Source organism: Amblyomma americanum, chromosome 9 (genome assembly GCF_052857255.1).
Source record: "Amblyomma americanum isolate KBUSLIRL-KWMA chromosome 9, ASM5285725v1, whole genome shotgun sequence".
Lineage (NCBI taxonomy): Eukaryota > Metazoa > Arthropoda > Arachnida > Ixodida > Ixodidae > Amblyomma > Amblyomma americanum.
The window spans coordinates 20,734,369-20,752,989 of record NC_135505.1 but is presented as its reverse complement, the minus strand read 5'-3'; the positions used below and the strand labels follow the sequence as shown (position 1 = coordinate 20,752,989).

The 18,621-nt window shown below is 47.8% G+C and overlaps 2 protein-coding genes across 6 annotated transcripts in view; one reads left to right on the top strand and one right to left on the bottom strand.

Annotated features, from left to right (window-relative positions):
- The window catches only part of LOC144104507 (12S rRNA N(4)-cytidine methyltransferase METTL15), a 66,887-nt gene extending 63,698 nt beyond the window's left edge, over nt 1-3,189 (bottom strand). The window contains exon 1 of one of the 4 annotated variants that reach the window (XM_077637576.1): nt 3,002-3,189. In XM_077637576.1, coding sequence (XP_077493702.1) covers nt 3,002-3,037 — 36 coding nt within the window. In that variant the 5' untranslated portion in view covers nt 3,038-3,189. Of the gene's footprint in view, nt 1-2,637; nt 2,965-3,001 lie in introns of those variants that run through there. The other 3 variants (XM_077637579.1, XM_077637580.1, XM_077637577.1) reach the window with 3 other exon arrangements.
- The window catches only part of LOC144104506 (angio-associated migratory cell protein), a 528,250-nt gene that overhangs the window by 489,897 nt on the left and 19,732 nt on the right, over nt 1-18,621 (top strand). For both annotated transcript variants that reach the window (XM_077637575.1, XM_077637574.1), the window contains exons 2-3: nt 9,165-9,238; nt 16,374-16,955. In XM_077637575.1, the coding sequence (XP_077493701.1) occupies nt 16,398-16,955 (558 nt within the window). In that variant the 5' untranslated portion in view covers nt 9,165-9,238; nt 16,374-16,397. The remainder of the gene's footprint in view (nt 1-9,164; nt 9,239-16,373; nt 16,956-18,621) is intronic.

Here is an 18,621-nt window from a genome sequence, read left to right as displayed (position 1 = left end):
GCCTGAGATTTAATTCCTCTAGGTTAGGCTAGGTCAGATTGCTTGCTGCCAGCATAGTATATATAGTCTGCGGGAGAATATGCTGGCAGTATAAAGCCGTGATCGTAGGCTGTCTGCAGGGGACAAACTGCTGGCAACAGTTTGCCGACAGAGTTACTGGAGAAATAGAATGCCGGCTGCGTGTCGTCATATGTGATTTCCTGAGTCGCCAGTACAGTCGTGTGGCCATAGTAAGCCAGTGGGGTCAAACAGCCGCAAATTTCAGTGTGGGCTATTTTGCCAGCTACCGGCACAGTAGCCTCATCGTAAGGAAAATGTACACAGAAGCATGGGTGGAAAAGCACACTGATGTGAACAGGGTAGCTGTTTGGGCGAATTCCAAGCAGACAATCTCTATCAAAACAGTAACTGGATTTTCTTGGTGTTGTGAACAGCGGAAAAAGGATCCTGCTCCGCAGATATGACCAATTTCCTTCATTTTTTTTTTATACGCACATTACAAAGTCTGCACGCACTACAAATGCAGTCCGCTGGAACTCGGCACCTTTTTACATTCTTGCATGGGTGCAGGAATTCCTAAAAAATAGACGTTTCTTCTGTTCTGACGGTTCCTTTACTTCCGAAACTTTTTCACAGACTAGGGGTGTGCCTCAGGGTTTGGTACTGTCTCCCTTACTTTTTAACTTACATATGCGGGACATTCCAATCCAGGGTGACATCGAAGTGCATGTGTATGCAGACAAAATCGCCTTTTTTGCTTCTGCTAGAGACATTCATTCACTTTACCATCTATTGCAGGCCTACCACAATGCCCTGGAAGTATGGCCTGGGCAAGTTACATTTAATTTTCAACATGAACAAATCTTCCGTTCTTGTTTTTCCTCCAGCGTCCCCTCTTTATATCTGTCTACTGTATTGTGGCGCCCAAATCCCGCAAGTTGAGTCCTTAAAGTACCTAGGTGTAATATACGACCCTCATCTAGCGACCTCATATCAGAAGTATAGTCCTCAAAGGTGAGCGAGCGCTCGGCCGCCTGATGCGAATCAGCAATAAGAAATTCGGTACGCGCAGACACACTCTCTTATTTCTCTATAAGACTTACGTAAGACCAATTTTGGAGTTCAGTTGTGTTCTGTTCTCCGGTTGTCCTAGATACAAAATTCAACCTCTGGTTCTTTTGGAGAGGTGCGCTCTACAGCTTTGCCTGGGTTTACCAAAATCAGTGGCAAATTGTGCCCTCTTTCTGGAAGCTCACATACGGGACTTGAGCTCTCGCTTTCAGCTTCTCACAGTGCGCACATTCTTACGGGGACTTGAGCCAATGCATGGAGTGGCTCCTCCAATTTTTTTTTACTAACCCAGCTTTGTTTCTAGACAAACATTGGCCACTTTACAAACTGCCTCAATTTGTGTTTACTGAGCACCTCTTGTCTAGAATTGCAGTCTCGCTTAGGTCCGTGCAATGCGTTAGCAATTTGCAGGCTGCACCAGCTGTTTGCTTCGACCATAAGCTGCCTGCCGCTATATGCAAAGCACTTATCTGTCATTGTGCTAAACGGCCTCCTGGAGGAATATCTGTTCCAGTATTCGAGCCATGCTGCAATTTTCACAGATGCCTCTCAACAAAGAAAAAAGGCAGCAGTAGGTGTTTATTCCCACACGCTAGATTGGAGTTATTCTATCTGGGTCCCGATTATACACCAATTTTCGCTGCTGAATTTCTCGCTATTGGTTTGGCCCTTCAAAAAGTTGCCCGCAATATTTCTCAAGTTATCATTCTCTCGGACTGCCTCTCAGTCTTGGCAGCACTAGAAAGTTCAGCAACTAGTCTCTTGTACCGATCCCTAATGCCCGATTTCTGAGCGAAACCAGCCATCAATGAGCCTGTTGCCCATGTCGTTCCGAACCTCACCCTGCTGACCATGTCTCGTTATGAACATTACCAAATACACCATTACCTGAGCCATGAGCCCATCCTTGGTACAGCGGATTTCAAACATATAAAATTCCCATGGAACATACGCTGTTGCGCATCAAGACAATGTGAGGTTTCCATGACGCTGTTGCGCTGCGGGATTCCTCACCTTAATCTATATTTATGCCGTTCTGGGTTCACGCCGTCGTATCTATGTGCGTCATGCGGGGACATTGAAATGATAGATCATTTCATCCTCTACTGCCGGCGGTTTGCACGGCAGAGACTTCAGTTTTTTAAAAATCCTCTCGCTCAATTAGGGCTGCCGTTTAGTTTGCCCGTCCTCCTCTCCTTCGGTGCAACCGTCAAAGGGCATGCCTTAGGCTGGTGTGTCAGCTTCTTCACAAGTATATTACTGAAGCCGGGAGATTTTTGTGTTAACTTCTCAATGCCTTTACTTTCCTCTCAAAATTATTTTCTTGCTGATTAATGCTTTAAAATTTAGTTATTCCACCCAGACTGCTTTATTTCCTCAATTTTCATTCCGAGTTCCTCAAGATCTCTCAAAATTCGCGATTTTCTTTTCCTCTCAGATTCCTCATATTTATGAGCCGCTTGAGATAAACCTGGATGAGTTTTTTCCTGTTCGGATATGCACCAAATCCTGGCCAATCCTCCATCGCATTTGAGGCGACAACAACCCGGCGCATGAATTGTATACCTTTCGTATTCGTCCTTCTTTCTAAGCGGCCACACTCTTTCCGTCGACTGGTGTTAGAAAACACCAGTGCTCCAAGTGATGAAAAAGTTCGTGCAGAACGTACAGACCTCCACACACTTGTCCATAGAGCGCTAGGACAGCGCACGTGGAAACTGGCATCAATTACGAGTGAACCAGAGTTCGCAACGACTCACAAGGCCACAGATCATGTTGAACGTCTCTGAAAGGTATATCGGGCCGCATGGCAAAGGCTACTTTCACAAATGCACAACCGAGAGCGCCATCCGAGCTCTATGCACAGGTGCATGGACGTCTGCGATGGCATGACAGGAGCGCGACATTAGCGGCTATCTTGGTTTAGTACCTGAAGAACAGAGGGCTTTCGCAGCATTGTCAGCATTGCTCAGCAGCCGCGTTGAAACTAAGATGCAGAAATAACGAAACACTGCACCCAGTCGACCAAAGCACTACACCGCATGTGTTACACCGCGAACACGACCGCAGAACTGGTTCTCGCGGTGCTGCACTTCGCCATTCGTTTCAGCGGTGCAAGATGGCGCTGTCTGCACGACGTCATTCGTTTCAAAAAAAATGTGCAGACATTGTGCAAGTCTAGTTCAGGAAAGTGCAGGAAAACTGTGCACCTTAAGAGGTCCGTTCGATTCGCCTACACTACGTGAACTGGTTCTAGTTCAGAAAAGTTCCAGCAGTTAAGTGCTACAGAACGAATGGTCGAGTGCAGGCCTGGTCGTCTGCTAGCCTTGGCGTCGCCACCAAAACCCGCCGCGGTGGCTCAGTGGTTAGGGCGCTCGACTGCTGATCCGGAGTACCCGGGTTCGAACCTGACCGCGGCGGCTGCGTTTTTATGGAGGAAAAACGCTAAGGCGCCCGTGTGCTGTGCGATGTCAGTGCACGTTAAAGATCCCCAGGTGGTCGAAATTATTCCGGAGCCCTCCGCCACTACGGCACCTATAGCTCTTTCTTCCTTTCACTCACTCCCTCCTTTATCCCTTCCCTTACGGCGCTGTTCAGGTGTCCAACGATATATGAGACAGATACTGCGCCATTTGATTTCCCCAAAAACCAATTATTATTATTATTATTCACCAAATTGCAGCCAGCAGCGTGGCGCCCAAATCAACGGCCGCCAACATCTCGAACCGCGTGAACAATTTTCAAACAGCACATCGCAGCGAAGTGTTGCCATGAATCAGACTCGATGCAACCTCGCGGCAGCTCAGCGAAACGCACGTGTGTTCTTTACATTTATTGAACACAACTGAGGTGTGCGCGCGCCGACTTGCATGCTAAGTAGTTATATTGCAACAGCGTGCATCATGCGCTGTATGCACGTGTTTACTTTTTAGTTAACATAACCGGCTTCGAGTACTAATATAACTTTATCAGTAGAAAGGAAAGACGCCGGTTACGGGTCCGTCGATAGCACGATGGTCGAGAGATCGAAGGTGCCGGCGGGGCCGCGGCTTCTCGGGTGGCCACTCACATTCCATGAGAGTCGGCGGGCCCATGCGAGGGACTGTTATCATCAACGAGTGGAATAATTTGAGTATATCCGCCGTTTATCGCCAAGCGCAAGTCATCGTCGCGTAAGCCGTCGTCTGCTTCCATGGCGGCTGCAGCTGCACCGTTTCGGCACCGACCATTGAGGAGGTGCACAGCTTTCCTGCACTTTCCTGAACTAGACCTAACGTCTGTACTTTTTTTGGAACGAATGGCGTCGTGCAGACGGCGCCATCATGCACCGCTGTAACGAATGGCGAAGTGCATGTATGGACCCCTCCTCGATGTGGCTGCACTTTCTGCACCTGTTCAGGAAGTGCGGCACTCTCGCACTCGATTTGACAGGATTTGACAGTGCAGCTAGTGCCACCTGCACTTCGGCACTCGATTTGGCCTCGTGCTGCACGAGTTCTTCTGCACTGCTGCACTAGCCTCCCTCAGGTCTCCTCGATTTGGCTGCACTTTCCGCAGTTCTCTTCTCGTGCAAGTAGTGCAATGTGCTTGGCGCGCTCCGTAGCAGACGGCTCCGCGGCCATGCTTGTTTTGTGAGCGGCGTTGAGACCATTTTTTGAGACGGCCGTGTGCCCGTGAAAGACGCGGCATCTGCGCCGGGCCATCACCAAACAGCTGAAATGACAGTGCGCGTATACGTGTGTATGCGCGCGCGTGTGTGCGTGTCTGTGTACGTGCGTAAACGACTGGCTGGCATGGCGCACGTACGGAAGTACGTACTGCGTACGGGTTCGCATCTTTCTGTCCAGCCTCGCACGTTGCTTACACCATTTCTCTTTTGTGTGCAATTATTATTATAGACGCAGCACGATGGAGCGCTTCCATAAGAGGCAGATTGTGAGATGTTTTATAATACGTGGGCGATCGCAACGTTTGTGGCTCGCTGCGACATCAGTACCTCCGCTTACGACAGCGACTGGGCTTGAGGTCGCCGCCAGCCCACGCCTTCGCCTGCCACTTAGCCTCTGACAGTCACGTCGCCGTCACCGTCCGCCAAAAGTGAACACGATTGAGTTCAAATATATATATATATATATATATATATATATATATATATATATATATATATATATATATATATATATATATATATATATATATATATATATATATATATATATATATATATATATATAGATCAGGCAAGTACTCTTGGCGGACAACCGTAGTCACTTTTCGATAGGACGGAAGCAGCCTGAATCACGCGTATGGACTGTAAAAGATCGTCTCGAGCGGTAGTCTGAATAACCTGTCTAATTAATTGTTGCCTCTTCCAAGTACCCGTTGAATCAGCGACGGATCGACCGGCCAGCTGCGCCCCTTTAAACAACGCAACGGAATGAACGGTGTCAAATTCTTCACCACTTTTGGAATTAACAAAGTTCATAGCCGCTCCACAAGATGTGCCACTTGGAGCAAATACACAGCGTGCAATGCAGCTAGCACAATCTCGCGCATATGTGAAAACACGCGACAAACACCAACACCTACATGGCCGCAGCAGACGAAAGTTTCTGCACTTTTGCACTCGATTTGGCCGCTGCACCGACAGCACTAGTGTCGGGCTACACTCGTGCCGCAAGAACTGGCACTACACTGACACGGCACTTTTGTGAACTAGTGCGGAAAGTGCAGCCAAATCGAGGAGACCTGCAGCACCACGAGAACCAGTTCACGTAGTGCAGGCGAATCGAACGGACCTCAGGTGAATCGAACGGACCTATGGAAGCAGAACCGGCTTGCGCGACAATGGCTTGCGCTTTGCGATAAAGGCGGATATACTCAAATTATTCCACTCGTCGATGATAACAGTGCCTCACAAGGGCCTGCCGACTCTCAGGGAACGTGAGTGGCCACCCGAGAAGGCGGCGACGGAGATCGGGACGGCGGCCCTCGCCGGCACCTTGCATCTCTCGACCATCGTAGTCTCGATCGACGGACCCGTAACCGGCGTCTTTCCTTTCTACTAATAAAGTTATATTAGTACTCGAAGCCGGTTATGCTAACTAAAAAGTAAAAACGTGCATACAGCGCATGATGCACGCTGTTGCAATTGATATACTACTTAGCATGCAAGTCGGCGCGCGCACACCTCAGTCGTGTTCAGTAAAAGTACACACGTGCGTTTCGCTTAGCTGCCGCGAGGTTGCATCGAGGCTGATTCATGGCAACACTTCGCTGCGATGTGCTGTTTGAAAATTCTTCACGCGGTTTGGGATGTTGGCGGCGTGAAGAATTTTCAAACAGCACATCGCAGCGAAGTGTTGCCATGAATCAGCCTGTTGGCGGTCGCGGCGGCTGCGTCTTTATGGAGGAAAAACGCTAAGGCGCCCGTGTGCTGTGCGATGTCAGTGCACGTTAAAGATCCCCAGGTGGTCGAAATTATTCCGGAGCCCTCCACTACGGCACCTCTCTCTTCCTTTCTTCTTTCACTCCCTCCTTTACCCTTCCCTTACGGCGCGGTTCAGGTGTCCAACGATATATGAGACAGATACTGCGCCATTTCCTTCCCCCCCCCCCCAAAAAAAAAAACAATTATTATTATTATTATTATTATGTTGGCGGTCGTTGATTTGGGCTCCACGCTGCTGGCGGCAATTTGGTGTCGACGCCAAGGCTTGCAGACGACCAGGCCTGCACCCGACCATTCGTTTTGGAAGTAAGCAGCACTTGAACTGCTGGAACTGGCGCTGCACCGCTGCGAGCTCCAACTTTCGTTAACTTTTTGGCCGTTGAGAACGCTCAGTTGACCTGTTCGTCTGCCACGCTACCGATCTCCATTAGGTGGCTGGATGCCGTATTCCCGCTTTCCGAAGCGGGCGCAAGTGAAGTCATCGGAAGTTGGGTAGCATGTCGGAAGTTCGCTGTCTGCTGTGTATTTCAGTGCAAAAAGTCGCGACTTTCGCCTTTCCGTTCTAAGTTTTTCGCGTTGTTTTTGTGTAACGTCTACTGCAATATCAAAGGAATAAGGAAGCTCAACGCGAGAAATGTGTGCATTGTTTGGGGAACCCTGTAATTTCAGAGAAACCGAATAAAACAGACATGCAGGTCTCACCATGCAGCGGCAAAGGGGTACGTGCATGAAACACTATTTTCTTATCTGTTTCTTGTCTGCCCAGCGTAATTAGGAAAATGAGTGGAGTGGGTGAGTCTAGGTCATCTTAAAAACAAATTTTCCAGCAGTGAAGCGAAAAAAAACGGCGCGGAAATCTTGACACTCGAAAAGCTACTCGATATACAGCTGCCGCTGTTTCAGTTTCGGGTTTGTGGCGGACGATGTCTCTTCTCATCGATGGCAGGTGATGTTCATCACTTTAGTGTGCCATTTACCTTCCCGTGCTTTTAATTTAACTATAGCACAGCCACGCACGTTTCATCTACACAGCGCGAGAGAAAAGACTGACGAGAAAGATGAATGCTGCAGCGCACGTGACAATTAAGCGCTGTTAGAAGTCAACTGCACCAAGCATCACGAATAAAAGCCCATTCAGGCATAATTTGCTAGAGTACGAAACAGTACTTGATATACTCCGTCGAAAAAGCAGTACCATATACCTTTTGGACGCACTAATGTGAACCAGCAGAACATCGGCGGCACCTCACCAGATTGTGGCCTCGCCCTCGCTCCGGTTCTGTCTAAACATAATTCGGTAAAATGGTCACTGCAAAGTCGGCTGCCTAATGAAGGTTTCCACCTACTCTTTCTTAAATTTATCCCCCATTGATGGCATAACTTGGGCTTAGAGCGCGACAGCGTGCATTACAGCAAAGAGCAGAGTTGGCGACGCTAGCGCAACGGGACGACACAGAGCTGAGCAGACGAGGCTCCGTACGTACTGTGTGTAACAAAGTTCTGTCATCTGCTAGTGTAGTCCCATAGCGATGCAATGGACCCTTATTTTTGAAACGTCCTTCCCGAGGACTTTGCTGCTCTCCTCATGCAGTTGACGGCGCAACAGGTAGGCATTGTCATGAAAAAAGACGAGAATGTCGAAAAGACAAAATGCTTAGTGGAAAACGAAAACTGAAACTGAAAAACCGTGCTGAGGTCCGATTTCGTGCACAGCCAAAGCTGACTTCCGGGACATGCCGACCAACTTCCGGTGGCTTCACTTTCGGGCGCTTGATGCGGCATCCAGCCCCCCTAGTGGAGATCAGTGGTCTGCCATGTTGGTAGTAGTAGCGTGTTGATAGTAGTAGTATAGCATTCTAGTTCAGTGTAAGCTCTATGGACTTTCTGGCACCAACAATAACTGATGGGCACGTTGGTCTGACATGATTTCCAGTGAAACAGCGCAACGGCACAAGGCCAGAGGACAAGAAAGGACGATACACAGCGCTGACTAACAACAGAATGTTTATTCAGTAAGCCATGCTTATAAAGGCGCCAGGGACACTGATTTCCTCCTCGCCTTGTGCCGTTGCGCTGTTTCACTGGAAATCTTTCTGGCACCTTTGCTAGGTAATGGATGAATGATGAATACTCAAAGCGTAGACAAATGACAAAACAATCACATCCTTGAAGTAAAATAACCAAGGCGTCTTGCTCAACAGGTTAATTGCGAAGCGCGTAAAACCCGCTACAACCCAGTCTTCTTTTTTTTTTGTTTGTGCGCGGTTAAACTCATCCGAGTCCCCCCCACCCGAAGCGCCTAAAACCCGCGACAACCCAGTCCTCTTTTTTGTCTGCCGGTAGGGTGTCTACCACCCGGTGGGAGAGCACATGTTTGACTTCATGCGTACGAACTTGCGCCGTAAACAAGAAAACCATCAAAACTTCGTTCACGAAGGCTGACGTTACTTCGTTCGTTTTAAGTTGGGCGCTGCCAACAATTTTGTTGGTTTTCTTCTGCACGAATTTTGCAAAATCAAATTAGTTTTACTGTTGTTAGCCATGATTGACAGCAAGAGCAGCAACAGCGTGCTTTATGGCGCCGGCCATGGGTATTGAGTTTGTAGTCGTGGTCCGCCGATATTGTTGGCTGTAAATCTATTCTGAAATGATTTTCTCCGAGCAAGCAAAAGACGGGTCGAGGTGTTTCCAGCTGTGATACTGAGGTGTTGACAGGTAAGCGCGTGGCCGTGTTCGAAGCTGCTAGAATTTACTAGTCACGTGAAAAAAATCCGTGGCCCGTGGCATAGTGACACAGGTGAGCACGCAAACTGGAATCCCTGCGATGGACGCGGAAGCACATTAACCGTGGTTGCCCTTCGCCGGGAGAGCCGCCGGTTCAGTCCTGTCCTGTTCGTTGTGGGTCTTCTCGAGGCCCAGGCGGAACCCCGTCACGGAGCACACGCTGAGCGATCAACCGGAGTCGTGCAGGGATCGCTGTCTTGGTGCACTGTGAAACACGGTTCTGTTCTCATAGAGAGGGTCATCAACACGAGACTGAGTAGATACTTAGAAGAAAACAACCTCCTACCTAATACTCAATTCGGCTTTCGCCCTCACCTATCGACACAGGACGCCCTCTTGTACCTGTACAAAGACCTCCTTGAGACACCTCCCAAGTCACAGACAAGGGCCATCCTGGCACTTGATTTGAAAGGAGCGTTCGATAACGTTCTACATAAAAACATCCTGCAAAGCCTCGCCGATACCAACTGTGGCGCAAGAACCTACAACTATATCAAAAACTTCTTATCAGTCAGGCAAGCCACTATAAACTTCGGTGGAATAAAATCAGATCCCATCACTCTAGGCCCGAGGGGAACTCCGCAAGGGGCGGTACTGTCACCCCTCTTGTTCAACACACATTATATGCGGATGATATCACTGTCTGGTGCAACTCGGGGAGTGACGCCGAGATCGAGGAGCGTCTTCAAGCAGCAGCCGACACGGTGGACCGGTACGCCAGGGAGAGAGGTCTCCAGTGTGCGCCGGAAAAGTCCGAGTTGCTAATCCTGAAGAACCCGAGGACACCCCTAGCGCAGAACATCTCGGTGTATATAGAGAACCACCCAGTACAGAAACCCACGGAGATCAAGATACTAGGGCAGTATATCCCGCAGGGGCGACAGAACACCACCACTATGAAGAAGCTTACAACATCCACCGAGCAAATCCTCCGCATGATACATCGTATCCGAAATAAACACCATGGCATGAAGGAAAGGGACACCATCCGCTTAGTGCAAGCTTTCGTGATCTCTCGGATAATGTACGGGACGGCATTCCTTAACCTCTCCAGGTCGGAAATTGAAAAGTTGGAGGTACTCATCAGGAAAGCCTACAAGACGGCACTGGGGCTACCAAACTCCACGCCAACAGCAAAGCTCATGGCTCTAGGAGTACATAATACCCTCAAAGAGATGTGGGAAGCACAATGGTTCTCACAACTGAATCGGCTCGCACTCACAAAACCCGGCAGAGAACTGCTCGATAAAATCCATGTTAATCTGCCCTATACAATTGACCAAAGGGAAGAGGTCCCACGCGATGTGAGAAGACGCATAAACGTGCACCCCATTCCGCGGAATATGCATCCCGCATATAACACCGAGAGGAGGAAAGCAAGAGGTGAATCCCTGCAGACGAAATGGGACAAGCAAATTAACACCCTTTACGTGGACGCAGCAGGACCAAATAATGGAGTCATGACTATTGTGGTCTCAACGCCTTCAGGGTCGATGGTGAACTGCGCCTCGGTGAAAACATCTAACCCCACTCACGCAGAGGAGGCAGCTATTGCATTAGCTGTAGCATCTAACCCCAACGCCGTTGTGCTCACTGATTCCCAGAACGCCTGTCGAAACTTCAATAACGGATTAATTCACAAGTCAGGGTTGTCATTGCTGACTAAGCATCCACCCAACCAGGTCTCAGTAATCTGGTTCCCCGGTCACCTGGAACTACCAGGAGGAAACGAAGCCGCCCACAGGCATGCCCGAGCTCTTCTATACCGGACGTCTCTCCCTGATGACCATGAAGGGTGCCGCGACCTAATAGGCTTAGCAGTGTATGCTGACAATCTTGCGCCATACAGAACAGCCAGAAAGGAGTACCCAACACCACACAAATCCCTCAACAAGTTAGAAGAGAACACCCTTAGGAGACTACAAACCAACACCTACCCAACACCAGCTAAATTACACCAGTGGTACCCTACACTATACTCTCCACAGTGTCCACATTGTGGAGCGGTAGCTAACCTCTACCATATGGTGTGGGCATGCCAATATAATCCCTTAGTTGACCCCATTCCCAACCCCTCGGAGGAGCGGTGGGAGGCTATTCTGCTCAGCGATGATCCTGACCGTCAGCACTGGCTGGTGGGGAGGGCCAGCGCAGCAGCAGCAGCCAGTGGACTACCGGACTAGGCGGTCCACCCACATGTTCGGAGAACATTGAAGAAATAAAGACGTTTGTAATCAATCAATCAATCCCATGCTTCACATGCGCGATGTGAGCCTCAGCCAAGTGCAATAAAGTGAGCGCAATGGGAATACGTGCAAACGTTGAATCCAGATCGTGACCAACCAAGTTGTTGGCTGTGCTCACAGATAGTTTTAATTCTTGACCGGAGAAAACAATGTGTTTTGCCTGCATGAAGAGATTATTATTGCTTATCAAACGAACAAAAAGGAATTCTGGCTGAACGCTCGTTACACATCAAGGATATGGAAAAATCAGCAAGAATATCCCATCTACAGCACCAGAACTCCAGAACGATGGAAAGTTCCAAAATGTCGTACTGCCTATGGACAACAAACACTCCGGTATAACCTTCCGCGATTATTGAATGCTGCAGAAAAAGAAGGCGCTGATGTATCCAATATGTCTCTTCCAAATATGTACAAATATTTTGCTACTCGTACTCTTTTTTGTGAATGAACGCACAGGTCTATCTTTATGTTCAATTACATTGCATTGTTTACTTTTCAAAAAAAAAAATTTTTTCCAGGAGTCCAAACCCAGTGTTCTATTGAAACTCTTATTTAGGCTTATTTTATTTTGTGATGCGATGTAGTGCTGTTTATTTTTTTATTTTTTTTCCTCTTTGCAACAAAAAAAAAATGTGACTGTCTATTGTCCCGCTCTGCTGCTGTATGCACTGTAAGGGGGCGGAGGATTTTTCAAGCCACAAATGTACGGCTTTTCCCTCCGCCTCCTTCCACTTCTTTGTGGAGAATAAAACTTGTATGTATGTATGTATGCAAGTTTCTGGGCAGTGCATTCAAACATTAAGTATCAGCGATTATATTGCAGTTTTTTTATGCCTCACCAGACCTAAAGTCACATTTGACGTTACAGCCATCGTTCAGTTGATGAAACAAACACCATGCAAGCAGCAGCAAAAAATGAAATTATAAATTATTTTGCGGCCTAAGGCAAATACCATGTAGAGATCCATGTATTCTAGTGTCTATACTGCTTTTAATCCGTGTTAAACAACCAAAAAATCGAGATTTGTGAAGAAATATTATATAACGTGTGAGAGTAAGGCAGTAGTCTACTATAGAAGGATACACTTTAAAAAACAGTGGTTGGTAACAGTGAGCCATGGTCTGCGGCGTTAGGGTGGCCAGAAGGGAAGGTGTGAAAAGCTTGGCACGCTCCCCATGGAGCGGATGACACATGTACAGTGCGTCCACTGTTAAAGGGAACCTCGCACAGCGTGGCCGCCGCACTCCGCGAAGCGCCCCTTTTGAGAATCGGCGATACCAGGCGCATGCGCAGTAACCGCGGAAGGTGGATCCAGCCCCGCGTCGTCTGCTACGGCGCTCTTTTGGTGCTTTGCTTGCTGAGGTAGAAACTCTGGAAAGTGACGGGAGAATAAACTTAAAAACCAGATTTCCCTCCCTGTTACATAAAGGGCGTGTGCTTCTGTAATATATTTTTTAAATTTTCGAATCTTCGTAGGCAATTTTACCGCGATGCAATAGTTGTGCAGGAGAGATCTCTAGTTCTCTTCCACTTTTTGTTCTGAACCCACGAAAACCACCTGCTCTAGCTGCGGTGGAGCTATTAGTGCATTTGGTCCGTCGCCCAGCATCAACGGCCGACATGGTTGCGGTATTCGTACTCCAGAATGACGAACGGTGCAGCTGTAGGCAACGAGACAGGTTAATGATGCAGAAATACACAAAAACCTTGGTAATTCGACCCCCGTTAATTCGGATAATTCGGACTGCCTTCGAGGTCCCGCCAAACGCCTATGCAAGTGTAAGGCATCAAATGCTTGTTTATCCGGATGCCCCGCGGCTGGATTCTGTTTAATAGACGGACTCCCGATGTGGTGACGTGCCGAGGTATGACCAGGTGGGCTCAAATATTAGTACTCTGCCCTGAACTGCATGTTGCATCATTTCCTGCGTCCCTATCACTTCGTGCAGCTGCAGGTGTGTTGGAAAATTTTCAGACCACCGTTGATAGGCCGAGAAAGAATTTGCACAATTTCGTTTTCGGAGCATCGCTGTCATGCAGCACGCGGCGGCGGCGACTACCGCCCGCGCATATCGGACACCAAGCGAAGCGTGTAGCTGCACGCCGTTTAGAACAATGATTGCCCGGTCACTGATCCTTCTTCATCAAGTTTTTCGAAGGCGTCTTGCCCCTTCACAGCCAATGCGCACTTCCCTTCCTTCTGTCAGTGCTGCATTTCCGTTCTTCTGACAAGTCGAAACTTGACGCTTTCTACGTGCTGTTCGCCATTTGAGCGATAATGCCGCCTCCAGTGCGAAACCACTTGCAAAAAAGCTCCAGCGGGAGCACCTACCATATAGTGAAAGTAGCCGCAGAAACCTTTACCATGATGGATCAGTTCTGCTTCCGACTCTTTGGATAGTGTGCACAAATTGAAGAATTCGAAAAAATTGCATAAAATTGTCATTGTCGCCCAGTTTTTGTCCTCAAAGGAAATGGCCATTGTGCAGTTCTTCACGAAATAAATTTATTTTTCATGCGAACTGTTTCCGGCAATATTTCGCAACCTTTCGATAATCCTGCATTCGGATAATTCAGCGCTTTTCCACTCCCTTACATTTGGAATTAAGGAGGTTTTACTTTAATCACGATTGTATGCAAGAAATATTTTTCGTTTTCTCCACCTTGAACAGGTGTAGCAATTTCGAAAACGAGAAGCCTTCGAAAGTGAAGTGCGTATATCGTGAATATTGCAATGTGCTTGAAGTATAAGATAACATTACTTCGTAAATTGTGGTTGTGAGGGACTTTCCTCTAATTTATTCACAACAATTAAGGCAACTTAACGAGCCCTTCATCCACTTAGTAGCGTGTAACGTCGCCTTCAGATTCGATGACTGCACTCATACGCGCGGGCAATGATCAGTACAACGCCTCCGTTAATGTTGTGTAGCACTTCAGCCGCTCCCATTCGGACTCCACTGCAGTCGACAAGTTGTCTGCAGACAATCACACGTTGCCAGTATCCTCACAGGCATAGCCGCACGATATTCCATCTTTCGCTCTTTGGTACTCTAGCCATCTCGAACTGCCAGACAGATGAAGCCCCTGGGAACCGAACAGTGTTTTATGACCGCCGTCCACTCCCTCGGAAATACGAAATGCCACATCATCCCTTTTGCTACCGGGCTGCTTTCGAAATCAACCGCCCAGTTTTCGTATGCTCTGCCTTTATTTTAGTCTTTGATGCGAAAGTAGTTCGAAGAACGACATCCTTGGCGGCTGGCGGCGGGGCTGCGCCGCGCTGTGGCAGACCACAAGCGGCCGGCTGCTCTTTCCACGATTTGTGCCCGTGTGCCTGGTGCCGCTGATCGTGCACTCGGACGTTGCATTACGCGCGATTCTAAATATCGAAAATTTGTACCCTCATTGCTAAAGCAAAATGAACCGGAAAAATTTTTTGCATGAAATTGTGGGTATCTCTGCATCATTAACCTGTCTCGTTGCCTACAGCTGCACCGTTTGTCGTTCTGGAGTATGAATACCGCAACCATGTCGGCTGTTGATGCTGGGCGACAGACCAAATGCACTAATGGTCCCGCCGCGGCTAGAGGAGGTGGTTTTCGTGGGTTCAGAACAGAAAGTGGACGAGAACTTGAGTTGTCTCTCCTGCATAACTATTGCTTCACAGAAAAAGCGCCTAACAAAGAATCGGAAATTAAAAAATATATTGCAGAAACGCATGCCCATATGTAGGTGCAAGGAAAATCTTGTTTTTATGTTTAGTTCTCCTGTCACGTTCCGGAGTTTCTACCTCAGTAAGCCAGGCGCCGTAGCAGACGACGCGGGGCTAGCTCCACCTTCCGCGGTTACTGCGCATGCGCCTGGTGTCGCCGATTCTTGCCGTCTCTCAAAAGGGGCGCTTTGCGGAGCGTGGCAGCCATGCTGCGCGAGGTTCCCTTTAACAGTGCACCGTACTGTACAGTGTGTGGTGAATATGTAGAAACAATGGGAAACAATGAGCATATTTTACTAGAATGTGGATCCATCCACATGTTGATACAGGTGCAGTCGCTCTCCCTGAGGCCCTAGGGTTTAGAGATAACAAAGGAAATAAGAATGAATCTGTGGTAGACATTACCAAAAAGCAAAGGAAGCTTTGCGGCTGTAAAGCAGGGCAGTGATATAAGAATACAAGTTCAGGATTGAAAATTGGCCAGATTTTGTTTTTATAGAAAAACAGCACATTTATTGATAATATAGTCTAGTTAAATTTGACATCGGTTAGAAATATATACTACTATATTTTAGGAATTTTTATCAAGTGTTCTTTCCAGCATCCAGTCGGCATAAATCTTGTTGCTCTTTTGTCATTTTGAATATCTTGGTCTCAGACGTATGTGCCTGGCTGTATGTCCAGTGCAAGAATTTGCCACATGTGTATGCATGTATTTCAGTTTGAAGTAATGGAGTGTCTTGGTGTCGCATATTTGAGGTCTTTTTTCTCGCGGAGTAAATCCAGAAATTTGCTTCAAGTGTAAATGTTTTGTGCGAAGTCTCCCACCACCACTATGGAATCCTTCTTGATTCTGGAAGAACTTTTCGTGAAGAATATGTTGGCAGTAGCTGATGATGGCAGATGAGGTAAGGAACTTTTGAGGTGATAGGGTGGCCACAGCTGGCACTGGACAGGGTCATTCGGAGAGATATTTGAGAGGCCTTTGTCCTGCAATGGTGCTAGTTATGTGTCTGCTCACTGTCTCTGGCCCATGCGGGCAGTACAATTTTCTTTTTAGTTCTTCTTAAGTGCCCCTTCTACTCTTTGTCTCTGGCCCAGTGTGACAAGGCGGCTCGCAGGTGGATGCGCTGCGACACACCGCCTAGGATGGAGGACGTCAACGACCGTGACAGCAGCGATGATGATGCGCCCGCGGACATGGATGACATTGAGATTGTCGAGGTTTATGAGGACGGCGCCAGTGACCTCAGTGATGAGGAGGAAGAGGAGGCGGCCGGCGGCGACCTCCCGGAAGAAGACAACGATGTGCCTCTGGACGAGGCTGCCGTCTCCTTCGCCGCCCACCAGGGATCGGCGTTTGTGTGCGCCGTGTCCGGCGACGGCCAGTACCTGGTGACGGGTGGAGAAGACGACCGCGGCTGTGTCTGGCTCCTCGACTCCGGGGAGCTGGTGTTTGCATGCAGCGGCCACACGGACTCGGTGACGGGCGCTGCCTTCAACCATGACTCCACCCTGGTGGCCACTGCCGACATGAGTGGGTCGGCGCACGTCTGGAGCATGGAGACACGGCAGTCAGTCTGCGACTTGGACACGAACACAGACCTCAATTGGATAGACTGGCATCGCCAGGCAAACGTTCTGCTTGCTGGAACGGCAGATGGCACAGTATGGATGTGGCAGGTAGGAGGACTGCCACTAACAGAACAAGAACAGGGCCTCTCTGTCTGCCCTTGTCATTCTGAAAATTGGTTGTTGGGGAATGGAAACGGTGATATGTCTCACATATCGGCAGACACCTGAACTGTCCTGTACCGTAAGGAAAGGGATAAAGGAGGGAGTGAAAGAAGAAAGGAAGAAAGAGGTATAATTTCTGGAGGAATAATTTCGACCACCTGGGGATCTTTAATGTGCACTGACATCGCACAGCACATGGTGCCTTGGCGTTTCGTCTCCATCGAAACGTGGCCGCCGCGGTCGGGTTCGAACCCGGGTACTCGTGATCAGTGGCTAAGCGCCCTAACCACTGAGCCACCACGGCGGGTAAATTCCCCTGCACAGGGATTTCTACTTTTTTCATACCTGACAGTGTGCAAAAGAAGAGCATGCAGACTTTCATCTGGAGGGGCACGACAGAGTCACTGTTCGGCGCATGCACTGGCCAGATCAACTTGCTCTGTCTTATTAACGATTCATATTGTGTAAAAAAAGCAGTTGATGCTGTAGATGGGAGCTGATGCCACAACCTAGGTAGCATCGAAATGTTATATGATGTTACCTTTTATTGCGTGGTCATACGTTATTAGTATGCAATGTTCATAATGTTTTTCGAACGTTTCTTGAATGACACAAACTTTCAATATTACATTTTCTAATCTTAATCAAGCAATGAAACACCATATATGCAACATGCAATAAAGTGGTAAAGTTAACTTACCTGCCAAATGTGAGAGTGCACAGCTGCAGTCAACGACCTACAAGGAGCAATGAGGGTGACACTTTAGCACAGCAATGCAGCATAGCAAATGCAACTTATACATTGGGCTCCCAGCGCATAGCATCGCTTCAAGCTTTTATAGCCACCCGAGAAGAAAGTCGCATGTGTGATAGTGGTGAATGAGTGGTAAGCAGTTTTCTAATGAAATATTGGATCTGTGCATGCTCTCTATGGCAGGCACCATCTCAGATATATAACTTCCAAGCTTTGCTAGTTGACAAATATCATTATTGATTACATCATCACAGTGCTTGTCCTGTGTTTCCTCTTCTTTTCGTCCCTGTCTTTCTCACTGTCGCTTCTTAAAATATGTATCCGACTTGCCTGTTTAGCTGTAGTGGTGATCATCACTAATGAATGGTGCAGAAATTCTGAGTCAGTGCTTGATATATATTGGTTATGTCATTTTATAGTTAAGATTTTGACATTTAATGGTATTTAGAGTGTTTAATATTTTGATATGAGCAATAAAATGGCATTTTTAAACACAACATTAAAAATAATGTTTAAATTTAACATTAAACTAACGATGCAAAGCAACACGTAACGTTTCTATACCATTCCAGTGTAACGCTACCTCATCTTACATACACAACAATTTTGTAGCATTATTCTATTGTTTGGTTATGCTGGGGCAGTGCTCGCACTTGTAGATTTGATGGGAAGGAAACCATCTAGATCAGCATAATGTTCATGTTAGGTGCCCTTTTATGAGTGCCGATGTGCAATTTCTGATTGCTGATAACTTCAGTGAAATGATAACTTCAGTCTTCCAAGATTTACTGCCATAGACGATTCAGAAATGGGTGACCCTTCTTTTCTTTGCATACTTTGTAACTTCGTAATTATGCC